Raw genomic sequence first — 27,489 nt, 5'->3', positions numbered from 1 at the left:
TGGGGGCTGGTGGGTTAGAGCAGGGGGGCTGGGAGCCAGGACTCCTGGGTTCTCTCCCTGTGCCTGGCATGGCTGGTGCTAGTGTAAGGGGACTGTTGCCCCCGTACTAACACTCAGTGGGGGTGTTTTGGTTGCTAGCTCCCAGCACTAAAAGGGGAAGGGTCGATGGCAAATCAGGACCTGAGACTGACAGTCCCCAGGGGCAATGGGGAGAGGCCAATGCTCCAGATCAGCCTGATTGACAGGGCGGGCAGCTAATCAGGGAGTCAGGAGGCCGGGGGGGTCCCGTCCTCCGTGTGAACTGGAATGGCCTGAGTCAGACAGAGTGGGGCCGAGCTAAGGAGAGAGCAGGGGCCCGAGCTAAGCTGCTGGGAGCAGAGCTGCAGCCCCAAAGCCAGAGCACAGCCAGAGAGAGCAGAGCTGCAGCCCCAAAGCCAGAGCACAGCCAGAGAGAGCAGCGCTGCCCTGGGGGCAGAGCTGCAGCAACCAGAGGCAGAGGGGCCAGACAAGCAGCCAGGAAGCAGGTCAGAGCTGGGAGCAGAGTCACAGAAGCAGCCTGCAGAGCAGAGCTGTGCTGGGGGCAGAGCTGCAGCAACCAGAGCCAGAGGGGCCAGAGGCGCAGCCCAGGGAGCTGGAGGCAGAGCAGCAGCAGCCGGGCTGAGGCAGAGTGGAGCTGGAGCTGGAGCCGGAGCTGGAGCCGGGGCTGGGGCAGTCCGGAGCCGTGTGCAGTCCGAGTGTGGTGAGCAGCTGGGGAGAGCGAGGGGGACCCTGGGCAGTGGGCCCAGCACAGGGAGACACCTCAGCCCAGAGGCTCTGCAGGCCAGACTTGCAGGGGGATCATAACCCCAACCGGGCGGGGGCGACGCTGGGAAGAAGGGTCCTGCCACCTAGAGCCTGAGAGCGTGTGGCCACCGCCCGAGCAAGTGTCCAACCCACAGCGTCTCTGCAGCACAGCCAGGGCCTGAGAAGGAGCCTGGGACCTACAAGGAACAGACTGAACTGCCCTGACGTTCCAGAGACACTGTTTGTGATGTTCCTGGCCACAGAGCAGGGTGATGTGTTTCCTTTAACCTTTCCCATTTTTCCTTATTCTTTTTTAAAATTAATTGTTAATTAAACAACTTGTATTTGCTTTAAATTGTATGAAATGATCAGTGGGTTAGGGAGGTGTCCAGTGCAGAGAGAGTACCCCGGAGTGGGGACACCCTAGCCCCTGTCCTGGGTGACCACAGCAGGGTTGGGGGTCGAGCCCCCCAGGAATCCTGGGTCCAGCCTTGTCGGGGTTACGAGGACTCTGCCAGACAGGAGAGTGGAAGGGGAGACCTCAAGGGCAGGGAGGCCTCTGGGTAAAGGGAGTGGGAGCGAGGACTCGGATCCTTTCGCTAGCCCACTTCACCGGGGTATCGCAGAAGCCAGGAAAGTTCCCCACAATAGCGGGACCATTCCCCCGCTTACATAATTGGCGTCACGAACAGGATCCTATCCACAGGGTCCATCCCATTGGTTTTCTGGTTAAGTTCTAGTAGCATGGTCCGGGCCTAGTTGAGCACCCTACCATGGCTGGAATTGAAGAACTACGAACCCAGTTTGCTGAACTTCAGCGCAGATTATCAGACCAAGCAGAGGCATTACAGCAAGCTAGAACTGAACAGAGAGAAGCCTTATCGCCGGCCAAGGCAGTAATAGACCAACAGACAGCAGAAGCTAAGAAACCCCCTACTATTTATGTCCCACGGGAGCGGAAGGTCACGGAGTTTGGTGGCTTCCCGACTAGACAAGGAGACATTACAGTAGAGGAGTGGGTCAAGTCTGTGAAGGCGGCTCTGCGTGTGCTAAGAGTACCTGAAGAAGATCATGTGGACTTCATAGAGGAGCACCTCAAGGGCCAGGCCAAGGCCACAGTAAAGTTCATGGCAGTGGCAGACAAGAAAGATGTGGAAAAGGTATTTGAACTCCTCCTAGAAGTGTATGGAGAAAAGGTACCTATTGGAACCCGACTAAAGGAGTTTTTTGAGAGAAAGCAGGAGCCTGGTGAAACTGTCCGGGCATACGCATATGACCTCCAGGAGAGAATGAGCAAAGTGGAGCAGCGAGACCCTCAGCGAGTTCCAGACCCAGATACGGTTCTGAAAGAGCAGTTGGTGCTGGGGCTCCGTGACGACTCCCTCCGACGTGAAATGAAAAGGAGGTTTAAAGAAGAGCCCAGTAAGAAGTTCCATGAACTCATGCAGGCTGCTATTATGTGGTCAGAAGAAGAGGAAGTTCCTGTGGTAGAGGCGGCCAAGCCTAATCCCCATACACGAAGTGGGGGCCTAGTGAATGCAGCTGCTGGGGAAAAGGTCCTGCCCCAAACAGCGCTAACATTGGAAAGCTTAAGTGAAGCTGTCCAAAAACTGGCAGTCCAACAGGGGGAGATGCTGAAAGTGATGACTGAGTTGATGAAAGAAAAGAATCCCATTAGTGTGCCAAAGTATCCAAGGGCACCAGGATCCCGAAGAGCCCCACTGAAGGACGAGCTGGGAAGATACATTTGTTACACTTGTGAAAGGCCAGGACATACTAGCCGAGAATGTCCACTGAGAAGGAGAACAGAGTCCCAGGCACTCGAAACCAATGGGGCACCAGGAGCAAGTGGTCCCTCTACAGTAGAAGGCCAAGCAGTGGCAGAAGGATTCCTAGGCCTGTCCTTTGTGGAAAATCCCTCTGCATACAGTGTTGAGAGGAACGTGGGCAGTGCCAGCATATCTAGCGACTTCTGTAAGCGAGCATTTGGAGACTGTCTAACTGCTGAAGTATGTGTAGCAGGGGTGAAGACCAGATGTTTGTTAGATACTGGCTCAGAAGTCACCACCATTACTGAGTCGCATTTTCAAAAATATCTGAAGGACAAGGACCTGACCATGCACAGCACACGGTTTGTACGTCTAACAGCTGTTAATGGATTGGCAATCCCAGTGGTGGGGTGCCTTGAAGCAGACATAGAGTATATGGGCCAGACACTGCCAGGAAAATGCATCTTCATCCTGAAAGACAAAGCCTCAAAAGGGAGCCATATAGGAGAAGGAGTCCCAGGGATTCTAGGGATGAACATCATTAGTGAGCTGAAGGAGCTACTCTTACCAGGAAAAGGGACCAGGAGGATGAACTGTCACGAGCACGCTACGAAGAATGCTGTGCTGAGTACAGTACTGGCTCGAGAGGAGAGGCAGAGTCTTTCCCTGGGCCCCACAAGGCATATGGGAAATGGTAAAGTGGGCAGAGAACGGAAGACCATTATTCCTCCTTGGAGAGGGAAGATCCTTGATGAACACAGCTGTGTACCAGGAAATGAGCTGCAGGTGACGAGGGAGAAGGGAGGACGAGTTACCTTTCTTCAAGAAAGATGTGATGGGAGACTGCCAGTTCCCGTTCAAGCGGCACGTCAAGGGCTGATTCCTGCACATGTGGCTATCATAAGGGCGTTGCCAGAGAAGCATCAAGAAGTCTTTTCTAAGAATGAGATGACCAATTATGATGCCCAGGTCAAAGGTCACCATGACAGGCTAAAGACAGCCTGGAAAGTTGCTCTCAGAACAACTAAAGACAGAGCCCAAAGTAGGAAAAGGACTTATGATAGCAAGTCCAGTGGGGCTCTCATCAGATCTGGTGACTGTGTACCACTTCGTAGCCGTAGACGCCGGAGATGTGATAAAATACAGGACAAATGGAAGCCAAATCCCCCCACTGTGGTCACCCACAACAATCCCAAACTGCCAGTGTACGCTAACCAGCCTGAACAAGGAGGTCCTGAGATAGTAGTACATAGGGACCAGTTGAAACATTGCACCCTTAGTCCAGACAGGGACCATAGGAGGCGTAGATCAGTACGCCCTGAGGAGGCTGAAACCAATTGGGAAATGGTTCTAGTCCCACAAACCGAATACAGAGTGGGGCAAACCCAAACCCTAACAAGAATGGCCAGATCCTTCAAACTGACCTAGTATTACCTGAGGATAGGAAAATAGAAAATATGGGTAATGAACCGCCAGTCTTACGAAGGTCCCAGAGGGCTAATAAGGGCATACTTCCTGTTAGACTTAAAGATAATTATGTTATTGGTTCTATGTAGTGTTTTAATGAATATTGTTATGTATGGTATTAAGAAGTAGATGTGGAATGTTAAATATGCTAAATGTTCTTTTGATAATTGTTAATGGGTTGTTGATATACAATGACATGGGGATATGTTGTTACCATGGGGCCTGGATGTACCGGTGTGAATATTGTGGATGTGGCAGTATTTTAGCAAGGGGGAATGTAAGGGGACTGTTGCCCCCTTACTAACACTCAGTGGGGTGTTTTGGTTGCTAGCTCCCAGCACTAAAAGGGGAGGGGTCGATGGCAAATCAGGACCTGAGACTGACAGTCCCCAGGGGCAATGGGGAGAGGCCAATGCTCCAGATCAGCCTGATTGACAGGGCGGGCAGCTAATCAGAGAGTCAGGAGGCCGGGGGGGTCCCGTCCTCCGTGTGAACTGGAATGGCCTGAGTCAGACAGAGTGGGGCTGAGCTAAGGAGAGAGCAGGGGCCCGAGCTGAGCTGGGGAGCAGAGCTGCAGCCCCAAAGCCAGAGCACAGCCAGAGAGAGCAGCCCTGCCCTGGGAGCAGAGCTGTAGCAACCAGAGGCAGAGGGGCCAGACAAGCAGCCAGGAAGCAGGTCAGAGCTGGGAGCAGAGTCACAGAAGCAGCCTGCAGAGCAGAGCTGTGCTGGGGGCAGAGCTGCAGCAACCAGAGCCAGAGGGGCCAGAGGCGCAGCCCAGGGAGCTGAAGGCAGAGCAGCAGCAGCAGCCGTGCTGAGGCAGAGTGGAGCTGGAGCCGGAGCTGGAGCAGTCCGGAGCTGGGGCTGGGGCAGTCCGGAGCCGTGTGCAGTCCGAGTGTGGTGAGCAGCTGGGGAGAGTGAGGGGGACCCTGGGCAGTGGGCCCAGCGCAGGGAGACGCCTCAGCCAAGAGGCCTTGCAGGCCAAACTTACAGGGGGATCATAACCCCGACTGGGCGGGGGCGACGCTGGGAAGAAGGGTCCTGCCACCTAGAGCCTGAGAGCGTGTGGCCACCACCGGAGCAAGTGTCCAACCCACAGCGTCCCTGCAGCACAGACAGGGCCTGAGAAGGAGCCTGGGACCTACAAGAAACGGACTGAACTGCCCTGACGTTCCAGAGACACTGTTTGTGATGTTCCCGGCCACAGAGCGGGGTGATGTGTTTTCCTTTAACCTTTCCCATTTTTCCTTATTCTTTTTTAAAATTAATTGTTAATTAAACAACTTGTATTTGCTTTAAATTGTATGAAATGATCAGTGGGTCAGGGAGGTGCCCAGTGCAGAGAGAGTACCCCGGAGTGGGGACACCCTAGCCCCTGTCCTAGGTGACCACAGCAGGGTTGGGGGTCGAGCCCCCCAGGAATCCTGGGTCCAGCCTTGTCGGGGTTACGAGGACTCTGCCAGACAGGAGAGTGGAAGGGGAGCCCTCAAGGGCAGGGAGGCCTCTGGGTAAAGGAAGTGGGAGCGAGGACTCGGATCCTTTCGCTAGCCCACTTCACCGGGGTAGTGCAGAAGCCAGGAAAGTTCCCCACAATAGCGGGACCATTCCCCGCTTACACTAGTATAACCGTCGGGACCACACTCCAAAGCAGTGTGAATGGTGCACAGTCGCATCTGACTCCTCCCCTGCCATATGCTCAGGCGGGGCCACACGCTGATCCGCCCAGTGGCTCAGCCCTCCCACCTGGGCCGCTCGGTGCCTGGCCCTGGGGCACCTCCCCTGCTGCACCCTTGGCAAGCGAAAATGAAACACGGAGCCGAGTCGCTGGGAAATTCCCCTGATGGAGCCTCCAGCAGCCAGAGACTCGTCTGGGGGGCAGCTTCCCACAACTAAACAGGTACTGCTGCGTCCTCTTGGGGGGTGGGAGCCAGGACTCCTGGGTTCTCTCCCTGGCTCTGGGAGGGGAGCGGGGGCTGGTGGGTTAGAGCAGTGGGGGCTGGGAGCCAGGACACCTGGGTTCTCTCCACGGCTCTGGGAGGGCAGTGGGGGTTGGGGGGTTAGAGCAGGGGGGGCTGGGAGCCAGGACTCCTGGGTTCTCTCCCTGGCTCTGAGAGGGGAGTGGGGGCTGGTGGTTAGAGCAGAGGGGGGCTGGGAGCCAGGACTCCTGGGTTCTCTCCCCGGCTCTGGGAGAGCAGGGGAGTTTAATGGGGTCAAGTGGGGGGTGGGGAGGAGGTGCTGAGACACCCGGGTTCATTCATTGGCTCTTAGGTGACTCCAACAGCTTCTGCAGGTCTCATGGCCTCCCCGGGGCCCCGTTTCTCTTTCCCCCGAGAGCTGGTTCTTTGGCTCCACCCCAGCAGTGACGGGCACAGCTGGTGTTTGGCTCTGCAGGGCACCGTGGGGACGTGGCATGTGCCGGGAGATGCTGTGGCAAGAGGAACCGGAGCGGGACAGGGATGGGCAGACACACCAGGCAACTCAGTCACTTGGCGAGCCCTCAGGGGCTGGTCTTGTCCTGGAGCCAGGCGTTATCTGGGGCCTCTGGCCACAGAGCTCAATTCATCTCCGGGCCTGGGGGATGCCCTACTGGGGACCTACGAAGAAAGAGGGCTGGGTTGGGAACCTCAGAGGTGTTGCCAATGGCTAATGCTCCGTCTTCCCCGTTCCCCCAGCACCTGTTCTGGACCCAGGTGTCCTAGGGGCCCTGCCTGCCCCCCCCCCCCGACCGCCTGGATGGCCTCCTCCCCCGACACCGACCTCAGGTGCCTGCTGCAGACCGCCCTGGACGGGGCACCCAAAATCAATGACCGCAACTCAACGGTGCACGGGTGCCCGGCGCTGCGGGCCTGCCCCGGCTGCAGTGCTCTGGTGACCCACACCCAGAAGGGCTGCCCCACGGTGTGGTGTGCTGAGTGCCCGTGCTCCTTCTGCTTCCGGTGCCTGAAAGTGGGTTACTGCGGGTACAAGCTCCCCCGATGCCGCATCAAGAAGAGGCAACAACTGCAGGGCAAGGGAAGCAGCCAGCCCCAGCTGTGAGCCAGGAACATCTTTGTGCCAACAGGCAGGGGACAAACAGACGAGGGGATGGACCCTCCTGCCCACCCCTCCCTTTTGGGGTGTCATGAACATTCAGCTAAGGGTAGCATAAAATCCCTCCTTTACCTGTAAAGGGTTAAGAAGCTCAAATAAACTGGTTGGCACCTGACCAACAGGACCAATAAGGGGAGAAGATACTTTCAAATCTGTGGGGGACGGTTTTTGCTTTGTGCTCTGTCTGTTGTTCTCTCTGAGACAAAGAGAGAGACCTACTGAAATGATACATCTAATATTACAGAAATAGTAAATAATAGCAAGGAAATGCCTTAGATTATCTTTTGTTTTAGTTTGTGAATTTTCCCTGTGCTAAGAGGGAGGTTTATTCCTGGTTTGTTTTTTTGGTGGTTTTTTGTAACTTTAAAGTTTTGCCTAGAGGGAAATCCTCAAGCCTCCCCAGGAAAGGGGGTGAAGGGCTTTGGGGGGATATTTTGGGGAAACAGGAACTCCAAGTGGTCCTTTCCTGAATCTTTGTCTAACTCACTTGATGGTGGCAGCGATACCATTCCAGGGCAAGGAATTTGTGCCTTGGGGAAGTTTTTAACCTAAGCTGGTGGAATATAAGCTTAGGGGGTCTTTCATGTGGGTCCCCACATCTGTACCAAGAGTTCAGAGTGGGGAAGGAGCCCCGACAAATCAGCTGTTTGCCGTGAGCTTCACCATGGTGGCTGCTGCTGTGTTCAGGGACCCCGGGCTTTGGTCCCCCTGAGCCAAGAGATCTTCCAATAGTCCGGGCCAGAGACAGGGAGCCAGGCGCCACCTCCAGCGGCACCAGCTGGGATGAAGCGGGATGAGATTTGAAGAGCTCCAGCCCACGGCAATGAATTTCTGTTCTTTGTCCCGGGGGAATCCCGTGCCCCATTCTGGCCCCCGCAGTTCCAGCAGGGCGGTGGTTAAATCGGAGAGGGGCCAGAGACGGATTTGAAACCCTGCCTCGGACTGAGAGATTCCTGGAGCACACCTTTGATACACACTCTCTGACGTAGCAGACAAAGTAATTACGCCACCCAAGGGCTGGGAGTTGAAGCTGAAATGAGGCATCAATTTGTCACCATGTGTGTAATTAGCCAGTGGAACAATTTCCCTAGGAGGTTCTCCGTCCCCGGTAACTCTTATAACGAGACGGGCTGTTCTGACAGATCTGCTTGGGTTCCCACAGGGACTACTTGAGGGCGGGGGGAACTCTCTGACTTTTAGGGGGTCGGACTAGGCCAGGGCGGGCAAACTTTTTGGCCTGAGGGCCGCATCGGGTTTCATAAATTGTATGGAGGGCCAGTTAGGGGAGCGGGTCGAGGGCCAGTTAGGGGAGGGAGTCGTGGCCCAGTCCCCCCTCCTGCTGCCCCGCCCCAGGATTCCTGCCCCATCCAACCACCTCTGTTCCCTGACGGCTCCCCAAGGACCCCTGCTCCATCCAACCACACCTTCCTGTCCCCTAACTGCCCCTGGAACCCCTGCCCCCAACTGCCCCCTGCCACCCCATCCAACCCCCCCTCCTTCCTGACTGCCCCCCGGGACCCCTACCCCCATTCAACCCCCTGTTCCCCCCGACCCCTATCCACACCCCCACCCCCTGACCACCACCCCAAACTGCACTGCCCTCTATCCAACCCCCCTGCTCTGTGCCCCCTTACCGTGCGGCCTGGAGCATCAGTGGCTGGAGTTGGGCCACACGGCCGCCACCACTGCTGGCACGCAGCACAGTGACCGGGTCAGGCCGGGCTCTGCAGGGGCGCTGCCCCAGGAGCTCACAACCCCGCCGCCCGGAGCATTGTGCCAGCAGCGGAGCGAGCGAGCTGAGGCTGCGCGGGAGGGGGGACAGCTAGGGAGGGGCCGGGACTAGCCTTCCGGGCCAGGAGCTCGGGGGCCGGGCAGGATGGTCCTGCAGGCTGGATGTGGCCCACGAGGCGTAGTTTGCCCACCTCTGGACTAGGCGATTACGTCGAGTGATGTATGGGACGTGTCAGGCATGTTTCGGGATGCACTGAGCACACAACAGATCTAATGGCAGGTACGTATGGTAAATTGGCTGGTGTGTTCTATACAACTCTGCTCATCTGTGCTAAGCGACCCATCAGGCCCGGCGTTCACGGAAGCATCTGGCCTGAGTCGGTCGTTAGCGGTTTGAAATCAAGCTAGATTCATCCAGCGTCTTCGTGACGACCGGGGAAGTCCCTCCGTCGCCCGGCCCCTGGAGCGCCAGGATCCAAAACCCAGCTAAGGAAGGAACTGAACCAGTGAGGGAACTGGGCCAAGCGGCTGGGTAGGGCATTAGCAATGGGTCACTTGTGATATAAATACCTCCGGCTGAAATGTGTCATGGGGGGACGCACCTTTGATGCCGCACGGGCCGGCTTCCCGGAGACTGATACTGCAGAGAACGGTTGTCCTGCACCGTGTGATTGGTTCGTAGTGATAAACCTGCCTGGAGTCAGTTATTTGGTCTCTTGAGTGTGTTTCACACTTAGCCAAAGTGGGGTCAGCAACTGACTCTGCAATTTCTCAACAGTCACAAGGCTCCCCTCTGCCCTTAGATTCTATGAACACAACATATTGGCCAAATATAAGTTGGGTTTTTTGATGTCTCTCTATTGTTCTCTCCCTGGCTCTGGGAGGGCAGTGGAGGCTGGTGGTTAGAGCAGAAGGGGGTGGAAACCAGGACTCCTGGGTTCTCTCCCCGGCGCTGGGAGAGGGGTGGGGGCTGGTGGCTTAGAACGGGGGGGGCTGGGAGACAGGACTCCTGGGTTCTCTCCCTGGCTCTGGGAGGGGAGTGGGGGCTGGTGGATTAGAGCAAGGGGGGCTGGGAGCCAGGACTCTTGGGTTCTCTCCCTGGCTCTGGGAGGGGAGTGGGGGCTGGTGGGTTAGAGCAGGGGGGCTGGGAGCCAGGACTCCTGGGTTCTCTCCCTGGCTCTGGGAGGGGAGTGGGGGCTGGTGGTTAGAGCAGGGGGGCTGGGAGCCAGGACTCCTGGGTTCTCTCCCCGGCTCTGGGAGGGGAGTGGGGGCTGGTGGGTCAGAGCAGGGGGTCTGGGAGCCAGGACTCCTGGGTTCTCTCCCCGGCTCTGGGAGGGAAGTGGAGGCAGGTGGGTTAGAGCAGGGGGGGCTGGGAGCCAGGACTCCTGGGTTCTCTCCCTGGCTCTGGGAGGGGAGTGGGGTCTGGTGGGTTAGAGCAGGTGGGTTAGGAACCAGGACTCCTGGGTTCTCTCCCCGGCTCTGGGAGGGGAGTGGGGGCTGGTGGTTAGAGCAGGGGGGCTGGGAGCCAGGACTCCTGGGTTCTCTCCCCGGCTCTGGGAGGGGAGTGGGGGCTGGTGGGTTAGAGCAGGGGGGCTGGGAGCCAGGACTCCTGGGTTCTCTCCCCGGCTCTGGGAGGGGAGTGGGGGCTGGTGGGTTAGAGCAGGGGGGGCTGGGAGTCAGGACTCCTGGGTTCTCTCCCTGGCTCTGGGAGGGGAGTGGGGGCTGGTGGTTAGAGCAGGGGGGGGCTGGGAGTCAGGACTCCTGGGTTCTCTCCCCGGCTCTGGGAGGGGAGTGGGGGTTGGTGGGTTAGAGCGGGGGGGCTGGGAGCCAGGACTCCTGGGTTCTCTCCCCGGCTCCGGGAGGGGAGTGGGGGCTGGTGGTTAGAGCAGGGGGGCTGGGAGCCAGGACTCCTGGGTTCTCTCCCCGGCTCTGGGAGGGGAGTGGGGGCTGGTGGGTTAGAGCAGGGGGGCTGGTAGCCAGGACTCCTGGGTTCTCTCCCCGGCTCTGGGAGGGGAGTGGGGGCTGGTGGGTTAGAGCAGGGGGGGCTGGGAGCCAGGACTCCTGGGTTCTCTCCCTGGCTCTGGGAGGGGAGTTGGGGCTGGTGGTTAGAGCAGGGGGGCTGGGAGCCAGGACTCCTGGGTTCTCTCCCCGGCTCTGGGAGGGGAGTGGGGGCTGGTAGGTCAGAGCAGGGGGGCTGGGAGCCAGGACTCCTGGGCTCTTTATGCCTGAGCCAGGGCTGCTGCTGGCATAACCGTCGCGACCGCGCTCCGAATCGAATTGTTTGTGGCGGTGTGAACGCTGCACAGCCCCATCTGACCACGCCCCTCTGCTCTCGTGGCTAAGCTCGGGCGGGGTCACACACTGACCCGCCCAGCGAGGCCCTGGGCCGTCCTGCAGAACCGGGAGCCCCCGGCTCAATCCTGCCATCTGGCCCCGGGGCACTTCCCCAGCTGAGCCCTTGGCAAGTGAAACCGAAACCAAAACGCGGAGCCGAGTCGCTGGGAAATTCCCCTGCCGGAGGCTTCCCCCATCCAGCAGCTGGAGACTCAACAGGTACTGCTGCGTGGTGGGGGCTGGGAGCCAGGACTCCTGGGTTCTCTCCCCAGCTCTGGGAGAGGAGTGGGGGCTGGTGGGTTAGAGCAGTGGGGGGCTGGGAGCCAGGACACCTGGGTTCTCTCCCCAGCTCTGGGAGAGGAGTGGGGGCTGGTGGGTTAGAGCAGTGGGGGGCTGGGAGCCAGGACACCTGGGTTCTCTCCCTGGCTCTGGGAGAGGAGTGGGGGCTGGTGGGTCAGAGCAGGGGGGGCTGGGAGTCAGGACTCCTGGGTTCTCTCCCTGGCTCTGGGAGAGGAGTGGGGGCTGGTGGGTCAGAGCAGGGGGGGCTGGGAGTCAGGACTCCTGGGTTCTCTCCCTGGCTCTGGGAGAGGAGTGGGGGCTGGTGGGTCAGAGCAGGGGGGGCTGGGAGCCAGGACTCCTGGGTTCTCTCCCTGGCTCTGGAAGGGGAGTGGGGTCTCTGCACCTTTCATTGCATGACACTTAACAAAAATGAAAGCTAAAATCCTTGCATAGTCCAGTGACTCCAGGAGCTGGGGCTTTAAGGAAAAATACCAAATGCCATAAGAGTTGGCAGCACGGCAATGAGTAGAAAATCGGTAACCCACGATCTCCTGAGGCAAGTCAGAGATGCCAAGACCAGCAGGGACCATTGTATCATTAGTTCAAGGTGACTCATATTCCCCAGGGTTTATTTTACACATTCCATATGCATTTAGAGTAACCTACTAATAGCCAACCCTAAACCACCTCCTGCCCCGGCGTGACAAAGGCCTGGGCCAAGCTGCAGCGACGGGAGATGAGAAGTTCCGTCTATCCAGCCTGCCAGAAGCCAGGTTTTATTCCCCCCCCACACACACACACACTTCTAAAAGCCACAAACGGCTCCTTGGCCGGCCGCTCATGCTGGAGATTGTGCCACTTATAACCCGTTCTCTCTTCACGGCTTGGCCCTGCACACAGAACGATCTCTCGTTAATTCCTGACTCGTTTTTCCACCTCCCCAGCCCCTCCCCATGCATGCCGAGAACCTGCCCTCTGAGGGGCAAAGGTCCCGGATCGGCGCTGCCCCACGCAGTTTTGGTGAGCCGGCGGCTGGGTGCAGGCTCTCCTGGGACGCCCCTTGGCTGGGCTGAATCGGAGACCTGCCTGGGGACGGAGGAAGAAGCTCCTGTCCCTTCTCCTCCACTTCTTACACTGGGTGTCAATGGGGGAGTGGGGGCCGCCCCCGGGAGCTGGTTAGTTAACACCCAGGCTCCTTTCCTATTTCGGGGTATCCTGCTCCCCGGAGTGCCCAGGTCTCTTGAGATCCTCCCGGGGTGTTTGCTAGTGCCCGTGTTATGTCAATCTACCATGCCCCCCTGCCACAGGCGGCTGCCTCCCCCCACCCATCCGCCCTCTGCACCGTTTCTTACCCCCCTCTCAGGCCAGGCTGCCCCAGCCGCTCTCGGGGGGGGGGGGGCGCGGAAGACGTGAACGCGACAGATCCGTTTGGGTTGGACATCAGGAAAAACTTCCCAACTGTCCGGGTGGTCAAGCCTGGGAACAAATTGTCCAGGGAGGCTGTGGGATCTCGGCACTGGAGGTTAGACAGACGCTTGTCAGGGATGGGCTAGTTATTACATGGTTCTGCCCCAGTGCTGCTCTTCGCCCCTCCTGGTGACTGGCCTGGTGGGTGTGGGGGGGAAGCGTAGACTTGCTAGACCTTGAATTGAGTCCGGCATTCAACGCCGCGCTGCAGGAGGGTCTCAGAAGGCAGCGAGGGAGATGGGCTTGAGTTGAACGCCCCCAGTAAGGCAGGAGCATGACCGGGGTTGACCGGCCATCATCCCAGAGTGGCTCTTAGCAGGCGGGTGGGTGCAGTGGGGTCCCGCGGGGGTTGGGAGCTCAGTCCTGGCTCTGGGGCTACTCACTGCTCTCGCTAGCGATCTGGATAATGGAAGGGAGGGTGCACATAAAACGTGTGCAGAGACCACCCAGCTGGGAGGGGGCACAGTGCAGACAGGGGCCCCCTGGGGCACAGAGAGCCAAGGAGAGATCTCACAGCCCCCCCCCCCTCAGTGATACAGCTCCAGGAAATGGGTGCCTGCAGCAGCAGCGGTGACTGGGATGATGTCAGGGACAGTTCTCAGTGCAGGACAGCTCCCAGCAGTGGTGACTATGGCTGGGATAGTCCCCATGGCGGTGACTGTGGAGGGGGTGTGACGAACTGGGACTGTTCTTGCTGGGGTGTGGGAATGCTGACAGGGGAGTGTGACTAGGATGGTCTGCATCGGGGGATGGGAATCTGCCCAAGGGAACATACCTGAGCTTGTAACATGAGAACCCAGGAGGGGGTTGGAGGTCAGGTGACTCCACTCCGGGGCCCGGGAAACTGAACAAAGGCTGTGGGAGGGGTCGCAAAAGGAGAGTGCTGGAAGCAGGCTGGAAGGAGGCTGGAGAGATGGCTGGGAGGCAGAGATGGCTCTGACCCCCCAAAGGGGGGTGGGCTGGCATGCCCTGGGACCCCAAGCTGGACCTAACTGAGGGGGGCCCTGTTGTCTGTGCCTGCAAGACCTGTCTTGGACTGTATTCCTGTCATCCAAATAAACCTTCTGCTTTACTGGCTGGCTGAGAGTCATGGTGAATCGCAGGAAGCCGGGGGTGCAGGGCCCTGAGTCCCCCAATACTCCGTGACAACTGGTGGCAGCGGTGGGATCTACTGCACCCCGTGGACGGCGCTTCCTGCAGTAAGTGACTGGGGAGCAGTAAAACGAAGTGGGATTGACGGGGACCAGGCGTGCTGAAGAGTGAGAGAGAGACGGTTATTACCCCTGGGAGTGTGTGACCAGCGAGAAGGACTTTTGCAGTAACAGGGTCCCCCGGGGGGATCGCAGCGAGTGGTCCCAGGGGCGGAGGAGTCTGCAGCTCGACCCTGGCAGAGAGGCGGTGACCTCGAGAAGGGCTGGCACACTAGGGGTCCCCCTGGGAACTGTGGGGAGCTGTGAGCACACAGGCCGGTGAGTGGCCAGCAGGAAGATGTATGCCAAGCGGCTTAAGAGCGACCTGGTGGAGCTGTGCAAGCAGAGGGGGCTGTGCATTGGGAGGCTCACCAAAGCACAGCTCATTGCCCGGCTGGAGGAGGAAGATCGCGCGAATGAACTGATCCCTGTGTCTCAGGGAAGCAGCCTGGCAAATGCAGCGCAGGCACCAGTGTCTGTCCCAGCTGGGAGTGGTCAGCCGGCTGCTGAGGGCTTCCCGAGACCCCTCCTTCCTATGCCTAGGGGAAGGGTGGGGAGGAGCCCAGCAAATACCGAAGGCGCCGTGGCCCCCCCGGCCAGCAGGGGATCCCCCCGGCGAAGCTCGCCGGCCAGCAGAGGATCCTCCCGGCGACGTTCGGCATCCGTGGAGCGGAATTGGCTGGAATGGGAGAAAGAGCTAAAACTGAGAGAGCTGGAGGATCGTGAACAACAGAGACAGCATGAACGGGAGGAGAATGAGAGACAGCATCAGCGTGAACTGGAACTGGCGAGACTGAGGGGCAGTGAACCCCCGGCTGCGGTGAGTGAGGGGGGACCCAGGACTGCACGGAGCTTTGATAAGTGCATCCTGGCCCCACACAAGGAGGGGGAGGACATGGACGACTTCCTGGAGGCCTTTGAGACGGCCTGCGAGCTGCACCGGGTTGATCCCGCGGACAGACTCCGGGTCCTTACCCCCTTACTGGACCCCAAATCCGTGGCATTGTACCGCCAACTGGGAGAGGCAGAGAAAGGGGACTACGAACTATTCAAAAAGGCCCTGCTACGTGAGTTTGGGCTGACTCCTGAGATGTACCGGGAAAGGTTCCGGAGTCAGGATAAAACCCCTGTGATCTCATATCTGCAACTAGCCGTCCGCATGGAAAGATACGCCAGCAAGTGGGCTGGTGGGGCCCAGACGAAGGAGGACCTGATTAAACTGCTGGTACTGGAGCAACTGTATGAGCGGTGCCCATCCGACCTGAGGCTGTGGTTGGTGGACCGAAAGCCAGAGAACCCGCGACACGCAGGGCAGCTGGCCGATGAGTTTGTAAAGAGCCGGTCAGGGGGTGGCAGGGAGGAGCCCCAAAGGAACAGGCCCGCCGCGATGCAGAGAGAGAGTCACCCTGGGACCTCCCAAAGGGGGAATATGGGGAATCCCCTCCCACGGGGAATGCCCAGCATCAGGGACAACCGACCGGCTCGAGGGGACCCACGGGACATGAGCTGCTATTACTGCGGCCGAAGAGGCCACGTTCGGGCCCAGTGCCCCAAGCTCAAGGACAGACTGAGCAGACCGAACCCGCATAGGGTTAACTTGGTAGAGGCCCAGACGGACGAGGGGCAGGCTTCTCACGCAAGAGGTGCTGGCAGCTTATCAACTGCTCAAGAGAGAGAAGGGCCCCAGGCCAGCTCCTCTAGGGGGCTGGATGCCCCCGACTCAGGGTTTTTGGTTTATACGGTGGGCGCGGGGCTGTCCCTCCGGAGAGAGTACCTTGTTCCCCTGGAGGTGGATGGGAGGAAGGTCAATGGATACTGGGATACGGGCGCAGAGATGACGCTGGCCCGGCCCGAGGTGGTGGCCCCAGATCAGGTGGTGCCCGACACCTACCTGACCCTGACGGGGGTGGGCGGAACACCAGTCAACGTGCCCGTGGCAAGGGTACACCTGAAGTGGGGGGCCAAGGAGGGCCCCAAGGATGTGGGGGTACACCTGTATTTGCCCACTGAGGTATTGATGGGGGGGGACCTGGAGAACTGGCCAAGCAACCCCCAAAAGGCACTGGTTGTGACCCGCAGTCAGAGCCGGCGAGGGGCCCTGCGCCCTGGCCTTGGGGGGGGTGCCTTGCCTGAGGCGCAGGACCCTAGCCTGGTGGGGAGGGAACGCCCAGGGACACGGCTCAGGGAGGCTGCAGCTTCAGACCCAGCGGGCGAGAAAGAGCAGGTGGCCATCCCTGTCCCAGCTGCTGAGTTCCAGGCCGAGTTGCAGAGAGATCCCTCCTTGCGGAAGATAAGGGACCTGGCCGACCTCAATGCGGTACAGACCATGGGACGAGGTGGCCGGAAAAGGTTCCTGTGGGAGAAGGGGTTCCTGTACCGAGAATGGGCTCCCCCAGGGAAAATGGAGTCAGGGGGGATCAGGAGGCAGCTGGTGGTACCCCAGAAGTATCGCCGCCAGCTGCTGTGCCGGGCCCATGACATTCCCCTCTCAGGGCACCAGGGAACCTGGCGTACCCAGCAGAGGCTGCTACGGAGCTTTTACTGGCCTGGGGTCTTTGTTACTGTCCGACAGTACTGCGGATCCTGTGACCCCTGTCAGAGGGGGAGGAAGGCCTGGGACAAGGGGAAAACAGCTTTAGGACCCTTGCCCAGCATAAAGGAGCCTTTCCAGAGGGTGGCCAAGGTTAAAAGGGCGGCTCTAAACCAAGAGAGCCCAAAGCACAGACCTCCAGACTGGAGCGCTGGGAGAAGACCACAGCCCAGTTGGAACCCCAGAGGTATGGGGGTGGGAAAAGGGCACAGGCCGCATAAACCTTCCCACATGCGAACTGCGAGTGCCATCAAGCACCCCCGACCGAAGGGGGGCGTGGAACTGAAGGGGCCTGGTGTAATTCTCACCAAGGAATGGGAGGGATGCGGGGGCATCCATGGGAACGGGGGTAGGTTCGAACTTCCCCAGGTCACTGGCTAAAGTGACCCTGCTCAGTTCGGTCTCGAAGGGGGGAGAGATGTGACGAACTGGGACTGTTCTTGCTGGGGTGTGGGAATGCTGACAGGGGAGTGTGACTAGGATGGTCTGCATCGGGGGATGGGAATCTGCCCAAGGGAACATACCTGAGCTTGTAACATGAGAACCCAGGAGGGGGTTGGAGGTCAGGTGACTCCGGGGCCCGGGAAACTGAACAAAGGCTGTGGGAGGGGTCGCGGAGAGCGGAGTGCTGGAAGCAGGCTGGAAGGAGGCTGGAGAGATGGCTGGGAGGCAGAGATGGCTCTGACCCCCCAAAGGGGGGTGGGCTGGCATGCCCTGGGACCCCAAGCTGGACCTAACTGAGGGGGGCCCTGTTGTCTGTGCCTGCAAGACCTGTCTTGGACTGTATTCCTGTCATCCAAATAAATCTTCTGCTTTACTGGCTGGCTGAGAGTCATGGTGAATCGCAGGAAGCCGGGGGTGCAGGGCCCTGAGTCCCCCAATACTCCGTGACAGGGGGCGACTGCTAAAATCCCCCAGAGCCGTCCCTGGGAGTTGGTGGCACGTGGGAGCAGCTTCCAGGCAGCCAGCACTCGGCCCTTCACCGTAGCACTAGCAGAACGGGGCTGGCTCCTCACAGATCCCCTGCTCTCCCCAGCTCTTCGAAAGGAGTGGGGGCTGGTGGGTTAGAGCAGGGGGGGCTGGGAGCCAGGACTCCTGGGTTCTCTCCCTGGCTCTGGGAGGGGAGTGGGGGCTGGTGGGTCAGAGCAGGGGGGGCTGAGAGCCAGGACTCCTGGGTTCTCCCCGGCTCTGGGAGGGGAGTGGGGGCTGGTGGGTTAGAGCAGGGGGGGCTGAGAGCCGGGACTCTTGGGTTCTCTCCCTGGCTCTGGGAGGGGAGTGGGGGCTGGTGGTTAGAGCAGGGCGGGGCTGGGAGCCAGGACTCCTGGGTTCTCTCCCTGGCTCTGGGAGGGGAGCTGGCTGGGGGAGGAATCCAGCTGTCTTAGGAACCCCCCCAGAGGTGGGCTGCAGAGGGAGAGGCAATCCAGTCTCGCTGGGCTGGGGTGCTGCTGAACTGGGGCACTTTGCTGGCTAATGAGGCAAGACAGACTTGGACCGATTTTTTTAATCTGTACGTGTAGCATTTTGGCGGCGAATATTGATTCTTTGAAGCATTTTAAAGATTTTTGTTATTGATTGGAATGTTCACGGGTATGGGAAATGCGGGGGCGGGAGGGGGGTTGCCGTTTAATATCCATCTAGATTGAGTTAAATCTGTGGAATTGTGCGCACACAACCTGCCACCATCCCCTGTCGAAACACACAAAGCAAACAGCCGCGAATGGCCAAATCGCCCGTGGTTTTATTGTTCATTTCTGGCTGGTCCACGTGGGACAAGTCTGCTTGACAAGCCTCAGTCCCTGAGGTCTGACTTCAACACATCCCTGGGCCGCGTTTGTCTTACTTTGCCGCTCTGGACACTGGGATTGCGATGGCTGGATCTGTGTCAGCTCCCATGTGCAGAGAGGAATGGGGAGAGGTGATTTGATCTGTGTGTTTGGCACTGGAGACTAATTCACCTTGGAAATGGGGTGTGTAGTGAGGCAGTTACCCCGCTCCTTGGATAAGAGGAGTGAGAGCAGCGGAGGGAGGCTGTGTGGCCAGCTGGCCTGGATAAGAGGGCTGTGAGTAAGGAGCCGGGCTGCCTGGGAGAGACAGGGGACCTTCGGGAGAGCAGTGCTGGGGAAGGGGCAGGCTGAGCTGGGGAGCTCAGGCCTGGCAGGAAGGCCTAAGGAGGGACTGGGGCTGCAGGGAGACAGCTGAGTTAGAAAGGCAGCAGGTCCAGCCCCCTTGCCCATGATGAGTGGCCATGACAGGCTGCGTCTGCCCCAGTGAGCTGGGGCTAGTAGCCACTGAGGAAAGGTGGGCCTAGTGGGAGGGGGGTTTCCCTGGGAGACCCAGAGTGTGGGGGCACTGCTGTGGTGCAGCACCCAAGATAAGGGGCACCGTGGGCCGGGAGGGATGTGGGACCTGAAGTCCAGTGGCGGAGACCAGGAAGCAGGTACCGGTAGAGAGACACCAGCCAGCAGGAGGCGCTCTGAGACTGGACTGAGTTAATTCCAGGACTGTCCAGCAGGAGGTGCCGCCCCAGTAAGTCAGCGGCATGCTACACACTGCTACCGAGGCATTAAAGAGACACTCTCTCCTATTTCCCCAGCAGCACCTGTGACTTTACCCTCCCCTCTGGGGCTTTCAGCACAAGATTCCTTCTTGCTGCTAACAAACCCTGGGACAGATTCTGCCACAACAAAACAAATCATTCCCCAGTAGAAACAGTGCAAAATTACGTGCCACCGCTGCGACAGTCAGTTCAGCCCGAAAATCACCAGTCTCCATGTGTACCTTAGCTAACGGTGCAAGGACCTTATAACCTCCACTAATTCTAATTCTGCCATTTTCCCTAGCAACAAATCCTTCTCCTGGATCAGCTCCCTCCTGACCACATATCAGAGGGGTAGCCGTGTTAGTCTGGATCTGTAAAAAGCAACTGAGTCCTGTGGCACCTTTAAGACTAACAGATGTATTGGGAGCATAAGCTTTCGTGGGTGAATGCCCACTTCATCAGATGCATGTGAAAACTTATGCTCCAATACATCTGTTAGTCTTAAAGGTGCCACAGGACTCTCTGTTGCTCCTGACCACAGAAATTTCTGCACCAGTATCTCTCCAACCTTAGAGCACTTTGTCATTAAGTTTAACAGCATGCATATGCTCCCTGCTGGGTTGTGTAGAAGCAACCTTTACAAATCCTGTGTGGTGAGAGGCAGTAGCCTGGGATACCCCTGTGCTCTGAGAAGCAGCAGCTTCATGTGTTACCTGGTGCCTGTTCCCACTCATCCAAGGACATTTATTCCTCAGGTGCTCGGTGGACTTACAATGATAGCACCTTCTGCGCTCCTCTGCTTGTACAGGAGACTTGGGACGAGTAACGGGAGTGGGGAAGTGAACGCCCAGCCTCCTTCTTCCCAGGGGTAAAATCGTGATTCCGCTTTCCACCAACCCTGTACCCCTCTGCCAGTGGTTTGTTTGTTTGAGCAATCCCAAACTGCAGTTAGAGTCTGCATACCCAGCTAATTCACCCACTGCATTTACCTTTTTGTCCCAAAATTACTGTTTTACATCATCACTGCACATATTCAGGAATTGTTCCTGAGTAACCAAATCACACATTCCTTCCAAGCTTGTAATGCCTTTTCCCCTCACCCACTCATCTACCAAACCTCTCATTTCATTTACATAGGCCACATTACTTAATGCAGACTCCTCTTAAGACTCCTGAATTTTACCCTGTAGCTTTCAGGTGTAATCTGGAACTGTTTTAAAATTAGTTCTTTACATTTACCGTCGTTTGAAGCATCAGCAATAGGCATCTTATTGAATATGTCCAGAGCTCTCCCAGTCAATTTTGCAACCGATGTGGTCATTTTTTGATCTTCAGGAATCGCATGGAGAGTGCACAGTCTCTCAAAGGTGATGAAATATTCGGCAATATCACTGGATTCAGCATGTTGCGGGCATAATCATTCCCATTTGTGGATTTTTGGGGAAATGGAGCCAGCTGCTGAAGGGCTTTGTCTCTTCCACTCCATTACGGCCAGTTCATGCTTCGGGGTCGCAGTGTGGGCCTCAGTTTCTTTGCCTTTTAACTCCAGGGCTCGCCGCCTCTCTTTCCTTTTCCTGAGCAGCTTGCCGTGCTAACCGCTGGGCTTCCATAGCCGTCTCGGTGGGCCGCCTCCTCTCTGGCTAACTCTCTTTTTCTTTTCTCTCCAGCTGTTTCAGTTGCAATCATCTCTGGTGCTCCCGCTCTTTTCTGTAACCTGCAGCCTAAAAAGCTCCAACTTCACAATTGCTTTACTGCTTTCACGCATTGTCCTGTTTTTCTCTTCCGACTTCTCTTTCCCAAAATAAGCAAACAGAAAATAACAAACCAGGAACCACTTTGTCTATCCTCCAGCCACCTCGCTTAAAACTCATTTAAAATCACTACCAGTGTCTCAGCGCAATCAGCTGTCCACAGATCCTGCCGACTACGCCACTGTGACAGGTTTGGTCACAGAGACCTCCTTGGGACTGTCACCTGACGTGCTGAAATTACCTCTGAGCCCATTTTCCCTGCCAGCTTGGGACTTCCAGAACCCTGCCTTGTTGAGCCAGACATGCCAGCCTGCTGCAACACAGACCCAAGGTCTGGACCACACCCGCAAAGCTGCAGGCTTTAACCAAAAACTGCTCAGCAGGTCACCTATCTCTAGCACCCAGACACCCAGTTCCCAATGGGATCCAAACCCCAAATAAATCCGTTTTACTCTATATAAAGCTCATAGAGGGTAAACTCATAAATTATCCACCCTCTATAACACTGATAGAGAGATCTGTACAGCTGTTTGCTCCCCCAGGTATTAATCACTTACTCTCGGTTTATTAATAAACAAAAGTGATTGTATTAAGTATAAAAAGTAGGATTTAAGTGGTTTCAAATAATAACAGACAGAACAAAGTAAGTGACCCAGCAAAATAAAGCAAAAACACGCAAGTCTAAGCCTAATACATTAAGAAACTGGTTACAGGTAAAATCTCATCCTCAGAGATGTTCCAATAAGCTTCTTTCACAGACTAGACTCCTTCCTAGTCCGGGCCCAATCCTGTCCCCTGGTACAGCCCTTGTTCCAGCTCAGGTGGTAGCTAGGGGATTTCTCATGACTGGCAGCCCCCTTTGTCCTGCTCCACCCCCTTTTATAGCTTCGGTACAAGGCGTGAATCTTTTGTCTCTCTGGGTCCCCACTCGTCCTTCTAAATGGAAAAGTACCAGGTTTATGATGGATTCCAGTTCAGGTGACAGGATCATATGTCTTTTGAGACCCAAGGCTCCATTCTTCCAGGGCTGGCCCACACGTACCCCGGAAGGTCTGTAAGTAAACAGCCATTTACAGCCAGTTGTCCTACTCAATGGGAACCATCAAGCTTCCAAACCACCATTAATGGCCCCCACTTGGCGTAGTTACAATAGGACCTCAGAGTTATACTTCATATTTCTAGTTTCAGATGCAAGAACGATACATTCATACAAATAGGATGAACACACTCCGTACGTTATAAGCTTTCTAATGATACCTTACAAGAGACCTTTTGCCTAAAGCAGATTCCAGTTAGATGATATTCACCCTCATTAGCATATTTCCATAAAACATTCTGGAGTACAACATCACAATGGCTATCGCGAGACAGCTGGATAACACAGCGGAGGATGCACGTAAAACTTGTGCAGAGACCACCCAGCTGGGAGGGTTGTAGGTGGTTTGGAGGCAGGGGCCGGGACAAGCTGGTGAAGGGGTCGGGGGAGGCTGGGGGGAGGCCTTGAAAGGGGCACAGTGGGGCAGGGATGGGGGGACCCTTTGCACTAGTTCTGACTCTCCGCAACTGTCCTGGGCATGGGCTGTGGCCAGCGCAGTGGGGAGGGCCATGGGGCCCGTGTCGGGGAGGGCGGCGTGGGTGACAGAGCTGAGGTTCTGCAGCCACGGGCTGGCTGGGACCCTCATTGCCATCGTGGTAAGGGGGAGATCTGCCCAAGGGGGGCCCTGCAGGCTGGGGGCCCTACATGTGGTCTCCTAGCCACCCAGTGTCCCTGGCTTCAGGGGGCCATGCCACGAGGTGGAGGGGCGCGGTGCAGACATGGGCCTCCTGGGGCACAGAGAGCCAAGCAGAGATTTCACAGCCCCCCTCTATCTCTCTCAGTGATACAGCTCTGGGAAATGGGCGCGTGCTTCAGTGACAGTGACTGGGATGATGCCAGGGACGGATCTCTGTGCAGGACAGCTCCCAGGATCCATGGCGGTGGCTGGGGCAGAAGTGGTGACTGCTAAACTCCCCCAGAGCTGGCCTGGGGACTTGGTGGCACGTGGGAGCAGCTTCCAGGCAACCAGGACTCAGCCCTTCACTGCGGCACCCTGCTCTCCCTGGCTCTGGGAGGGGAATCAGGATACCTGGGTCCTATCCCTGGCTCTGGGAGCCAGGACTCCTGGGTTCCCTCCCCGGCTCAGGGAGGGGAATGGGGGCTGGTGGGTGAGGGCGGGGGCTGGGAGCCAGGACTCCTGGATTCTCTCCCCGGCTCTGGGAGGGGAGTGGGGGCTGGTGGGTTAGAGTAGGGGAGCTGGGAGCTAGGACTCCTGGGTTCTTCCCCTGTGCCTGGCATGGCTGGTGCTGGTATAGCCATTGGGACCACACTCCAAACCAAACTGGTTCTACTGGTGTGAACGCTCCACTGCCCCATCTGACCGTGCCTCTCAGGTCTCTTGATGTATGCTCGGGTGGGGAGACACGGCTCAGCCCTCCCACCCAGCTGCTCAGTGCCTGGCCCTCGAGCGCCTCTCCCGCTGCATCCTTGGCAAGCGAAAGCGAAACACTGAGCCGAGTCACTGGGAAATTCCCCTGACGGCGCCTCCAGCAGCCAGAAACTTGTCTGGGGGGCGACTTCCTGCAGCTAAACAGGTACCGCTGGTCCAGGGGGGCTGGGAGCCAGGACTCCTGGGTTCTCTCCCCAGCTTTGGGGGAGGAGGGGCATTTAATGGGGTCAAGTGGGGGGTGGGGAGGAGGTGCTGAGACACCCGGGTTCATTCATTGGCTCTTAGGTGACTCCAACAGCTTCTGCAGGTCTCATGGCCTCCCCGGGGCCCCGTTTCTCTTTCCCCCGAGAGCTGGTTCTTTGGCTCCACCACAGCAGTGACGGGCACAGCTGGTGTTTGGCTCTGCAGGGCACCGTGGGGACGTGGCATGTGCCGGGAGATGCTGTGGCAAGGGGAACCGGAGCAGGACAGGGACGGGCAGGCGCGCTGGGCAGCTCAGTCACTTGGCGAGCCCTCGCGGCATGTCCTCGAGCCGGGCGTTATCTGGGGCCTCTGGCCAGGGAGCTCAATTCATCTCCGGGACCGGGGGATGCCCCACCGGGGACCTACGAAGAAAGAGGGCCGAGTTGGGAACCTCAGAGGTGTTGCCGATGGCTAATGCTCTGTCTCCCCCATTCCCCCAGCATCTGATCCAGACTCAGGTGTCCTAAGGGCCCTGCCTGGCCTGTTTGGACCCCACCCAACCACCTGGATGGCCTCCTCCCCTGACGCTGACCTCAGGTGCCTGCTGCAGACCGCCCTGGACGGGGCACCCAAAATCAATGACCGCAACTCAACGGTGCACGGGTGCCCGGCGCTGCGGGCCTGCCCCGGCTGTGGGGCTCTGGTGACCCACACCCAGAAGGGCTGCCCCACGGTGTGGTGTGCCGAGTGCCCGTGCTCCTTCTGCTTCCGGTGCCTGAAAGTGGGTTACTGCGGGTACGAGCTCCCCCGATGCCGCATCAAGAAGAGGCAACAACTGCAGGGCAAGAGAAGCAGCCAGCCCCAGCTGTGAGCCGGGAACATCTTTGTGCCAACAGGCAGGGGACAAACGGATGAGAGGATGGACCCTCCTCCCCACCCCTCCCTTTTTGGGTCCTCGGAAAAGACTTTGGGAGACAAATCAATTCTTTGCTGTGAGCTTCGTTGCTGCTGCTGTGTTCGGGGACCTTGGGCTTTGGTCCCCCTTGTAGTAAGATGAGTCCATGAGACATAAACCCTTGGTATGAGGGCCCGGTATGAGGCCTGAACTAGAGTAATAGTCAAGACATTGTTAAGCAAAGCTGGGCTGTGAGCCAGAGGCAAGTCCCACTCACAGAAGTCGGCAAGAAGAGGGTTGCTAGAAGTCACTAATAAAAGGAACGTGTGCCAAGACGGCACCGGAACAGCTGGGTAGGAACATATCCCCCGCAGATAACAAGGCACAGGCAGACCCAGCCTAAAGACAGTAGAAAAGAACAATATGATGGATAGACAATATGATATGAAAGGACCATACGATGGATAGTTTCATGGATAGTTTGTTCGAACCAACCTGTGCCAGGAGAAGGCAACCCCCTAATAGAGGGGCTGTACTTCAATGCGTCAGCAGGGATGAGTAATCTGTCCTGTAACTGTATAAAAGTTGGTCCCGGAGTGCGCATCTTTGTCTGGCCTAGGGGGGCAGTGGAAAGTCCCGCCACTGACTGAGCCGATCCATTGCCGGGGGCACCAATTCGTAGTATGTCTCATAGAATCTACGGGGAACTCTTACTGTGCTTCGTTTGACAATAAACCTGGCCGGGTTCCTTCGTACCTTACTAGAGTCTGTGGTCTTTGCGGGGGGTCTCTCGGGGTTTGCTGTGTCAGCTACCTGTGCAGAGCCGGGGCAGCACACAGAGGGAACACGCACGCAGCTGACTGGTATCATCATCAAACAAGAGCAGAGCACCACACCGGTAGCGTCTGATGACACCTCTGAGCCAAGAGATGTTCCGACCAGCCCGGGCCAGAGACAGGACCCAGGTGCCACCTCCAGTGGCTCCGGCTGAGACCGGGCGACTAGGTGGGATGAAGCGGGATGAGATTTGAACAGCTCCAGCCCACGGCAATGAATTTCTGTTCTTTGGCCCGGGGGAATCCCGTGCCCCATTCTGGCCCCTGCAGTTCCAGCAGGGCGGTGGTTAAATCAGAGAGGGGCCAGAGAAGGATTTGAAACCCTGCCTCGGACTGAGAGATTCCCGGAGCACACCTTTGATACACACTCTCTGACGTAGCAGACAAAGTAATAACGCCACCCAAGGGCTGGGAGTTGAAGCTGAAATGAGGCATCAATTTGTCACTACGTATGTAATTAGCCAGTGGAACTATTTCTCCATCCCTGGTAACTCTTATAATGAGACGGGCTGTTCTGACAGATCTGCTCGGGTTCCCACGGGGACTCCAGGAGGGCGGGGGGAGGTCTCTGTGTTTTAGGGGGTCGGACTAGGCGATTATGTCGAGTGATGTATGGGACGTGTCAGGCATGTACCGGGATGCACTGAGGACACAACAGAGCTCTAATGGCAGGTACGTATGCTAAATTGGCCTGTGGGTTTTATTGCTACGTGACCCATCAGGCCCGGCGTTCACGGAAGCATCTGGCCTGAGTCGGTCGTTAGCGGTTTGAAATCAAGCTAGATTCATCCAGCGTCTTCGTGACGGCCGGGGAAGTCCCTCCGTCGCCCGGCCCCTGGAGCGCCGGGATCCAAAACCCAGCTAAGGAAGGAACTGAACCAGTGAGGGAACTGGGCCAAGCGGCTGGGTAGGGCATTAGCAACGGGTCACTTGTGATATAAATACCTCCGGCTGAAATGTGTCATGGGGGGACGCACCTTTGATGCCGCACGGGCCGGCTTCCCGGAGACTGATACTGCAGAGAACGGTTGTCCTGCACCGTGTGATTGGTTCGTAGTGATAAACCTGCCTGGAGTCAGTTATTTGGTCTCTTGAGTGTGTTTCACACTTAGCCAAAGTGGGGTCAGCAACTGACTCTGCAATTTCTCAACAGTCACAAGGCTCCCCTCTGCCCTTAGATTCTATGAACACAACATATTGGCCAAATATAAGTTGGGTTTTTTGATGTCTCTCTATTGTTCTCTCCCTGGCTCTGGGAGGGCAGTGGAGGCTGGTGGTTAGAGCAGAAGGGGGTGGAAACCAGGACTCCTGGGTTCTCTCCCCGGCGCTGGGAGAGGGGTGGGGGCTGGTGGCTTAGAACGGGGGGGGCTGGGAGACAGGACTCCTGGGTTCTCTCCCCGGCTCTGGGAGGGGAGTGGGGGCTGGTGGGTTAGAGCAGGGGGGCTGGGAGCCAGGATTCCTGGGTTCTCTCCCCGGCTCTGGGAGGGGAGTGGGGGCTGGGGGGTTAGAGCAGGGGAGGGGCGGAAGCCAGGATTCCTGGGTTCTCTCTCCGGCTCTGGGAGGGGAGTGGGGGCTGGTGGGTTAGAGCAGGGGGCGCTGGGAGCCAGGACTCCTGGGTTCTCTCCCTGGCTCTGGGAGGGGAGTGGGGGCTGGTGTGTTAGAGCGGGGGGGGGCTGGGAGCCAGGACTCCTGGGTTCTCTCCCCGGCTCTGGGAGGGGAGTGGGGGCTGGTGGGTTAGAGCAGGGGGGCTGGGAGCCAGGACTCCTGGGTTCTCTCCCCGGCTCTGGTTTTTCTGATTTGGTGATCTTTTCCTTACTTGGCTTTTGGGGGTTTGGGGTTTTCTGTGGCATCACTTTGCCTGGTCGACTTAATCCCATGTCAGAGTTTCTGAGACCAATTTTATTTACACACACACACACACACACACACTGCTCACTGCTGAGTCTCAGCGGGTTTCTTTGGTCCCCGAATCAGAGGTGAACGTGACAGCAAGGGTGACGGTGCAGGTCACCAACCACAATTTCACTGCCAACCTGGCAGCTCCCTCCTCTGAGGACTATAAAGAGTTTGTCTGCAATTGCACGCAGCAGGCAAGACCCAGA

The 27,489-nt window shown here is 57.7% G+C and overlaps 1 protein-coding gene and 1 long non-coding RNA gene across 2 annotated transcripts in view; both read left to right on the top strand.

Annotated features, from left to right (window-relative positions):
• The first annotated feature begins 5,473 nt into the window (after positions 1-5,473).
• On the top strand, positions 5,474-7,330 carry LOC128823278 (uncharacterized). Its single transcript, XR_008441717.1, has 2 exons — positions 5,474-5,913; positions 6,689-7,330. It is a non-coding gene; the product is annotated as an uncharacterized LOC128823278 (long non-coding RNA).
• A 1,780-nt stretch (positions 7,331-9,110) lies between these two features.
• The window catches only part of LOC128823316 (mucin-2-like), a 44,716-nt gene continuing 26,337 nt past the window's right edge, over positions 9,111-27,489 (top strand). The window contains exons 1-2 of the mRNA XM_054005557.1: positions 9,111-9,117; positions 11,181-11,390. Of these exons, the coding sequence (XP_053861532.1) occupies positions 9,111-9,117; positions 11,181-11,390 (217 nt within the window). The remainder of the gene's footprint in view (positions 9,118-11,180; positions 11,391-27,489) is intronic.

This window comes from Malaclemys terrapin, chromosome 15 (genome assembly GCF_027887155.1).
Source record: "Malaclemys terrapin pileata isolate rMalTer1 chromosome 15, rMalTer1.hap1, whole genome shotgun sequence".
Classification (NCBI taxonomy): domain Eukaryota; kingdom Metazoa; phylum Chordata; order Testudines; family Emydidae; genus Malaclemys; species Malaclemys terrapin.
The sequence above is the reverse complement of the archived record's forward strand: the minus strand, read 5'-3'. Positions and strand labels throughout refer to the sequence as shown.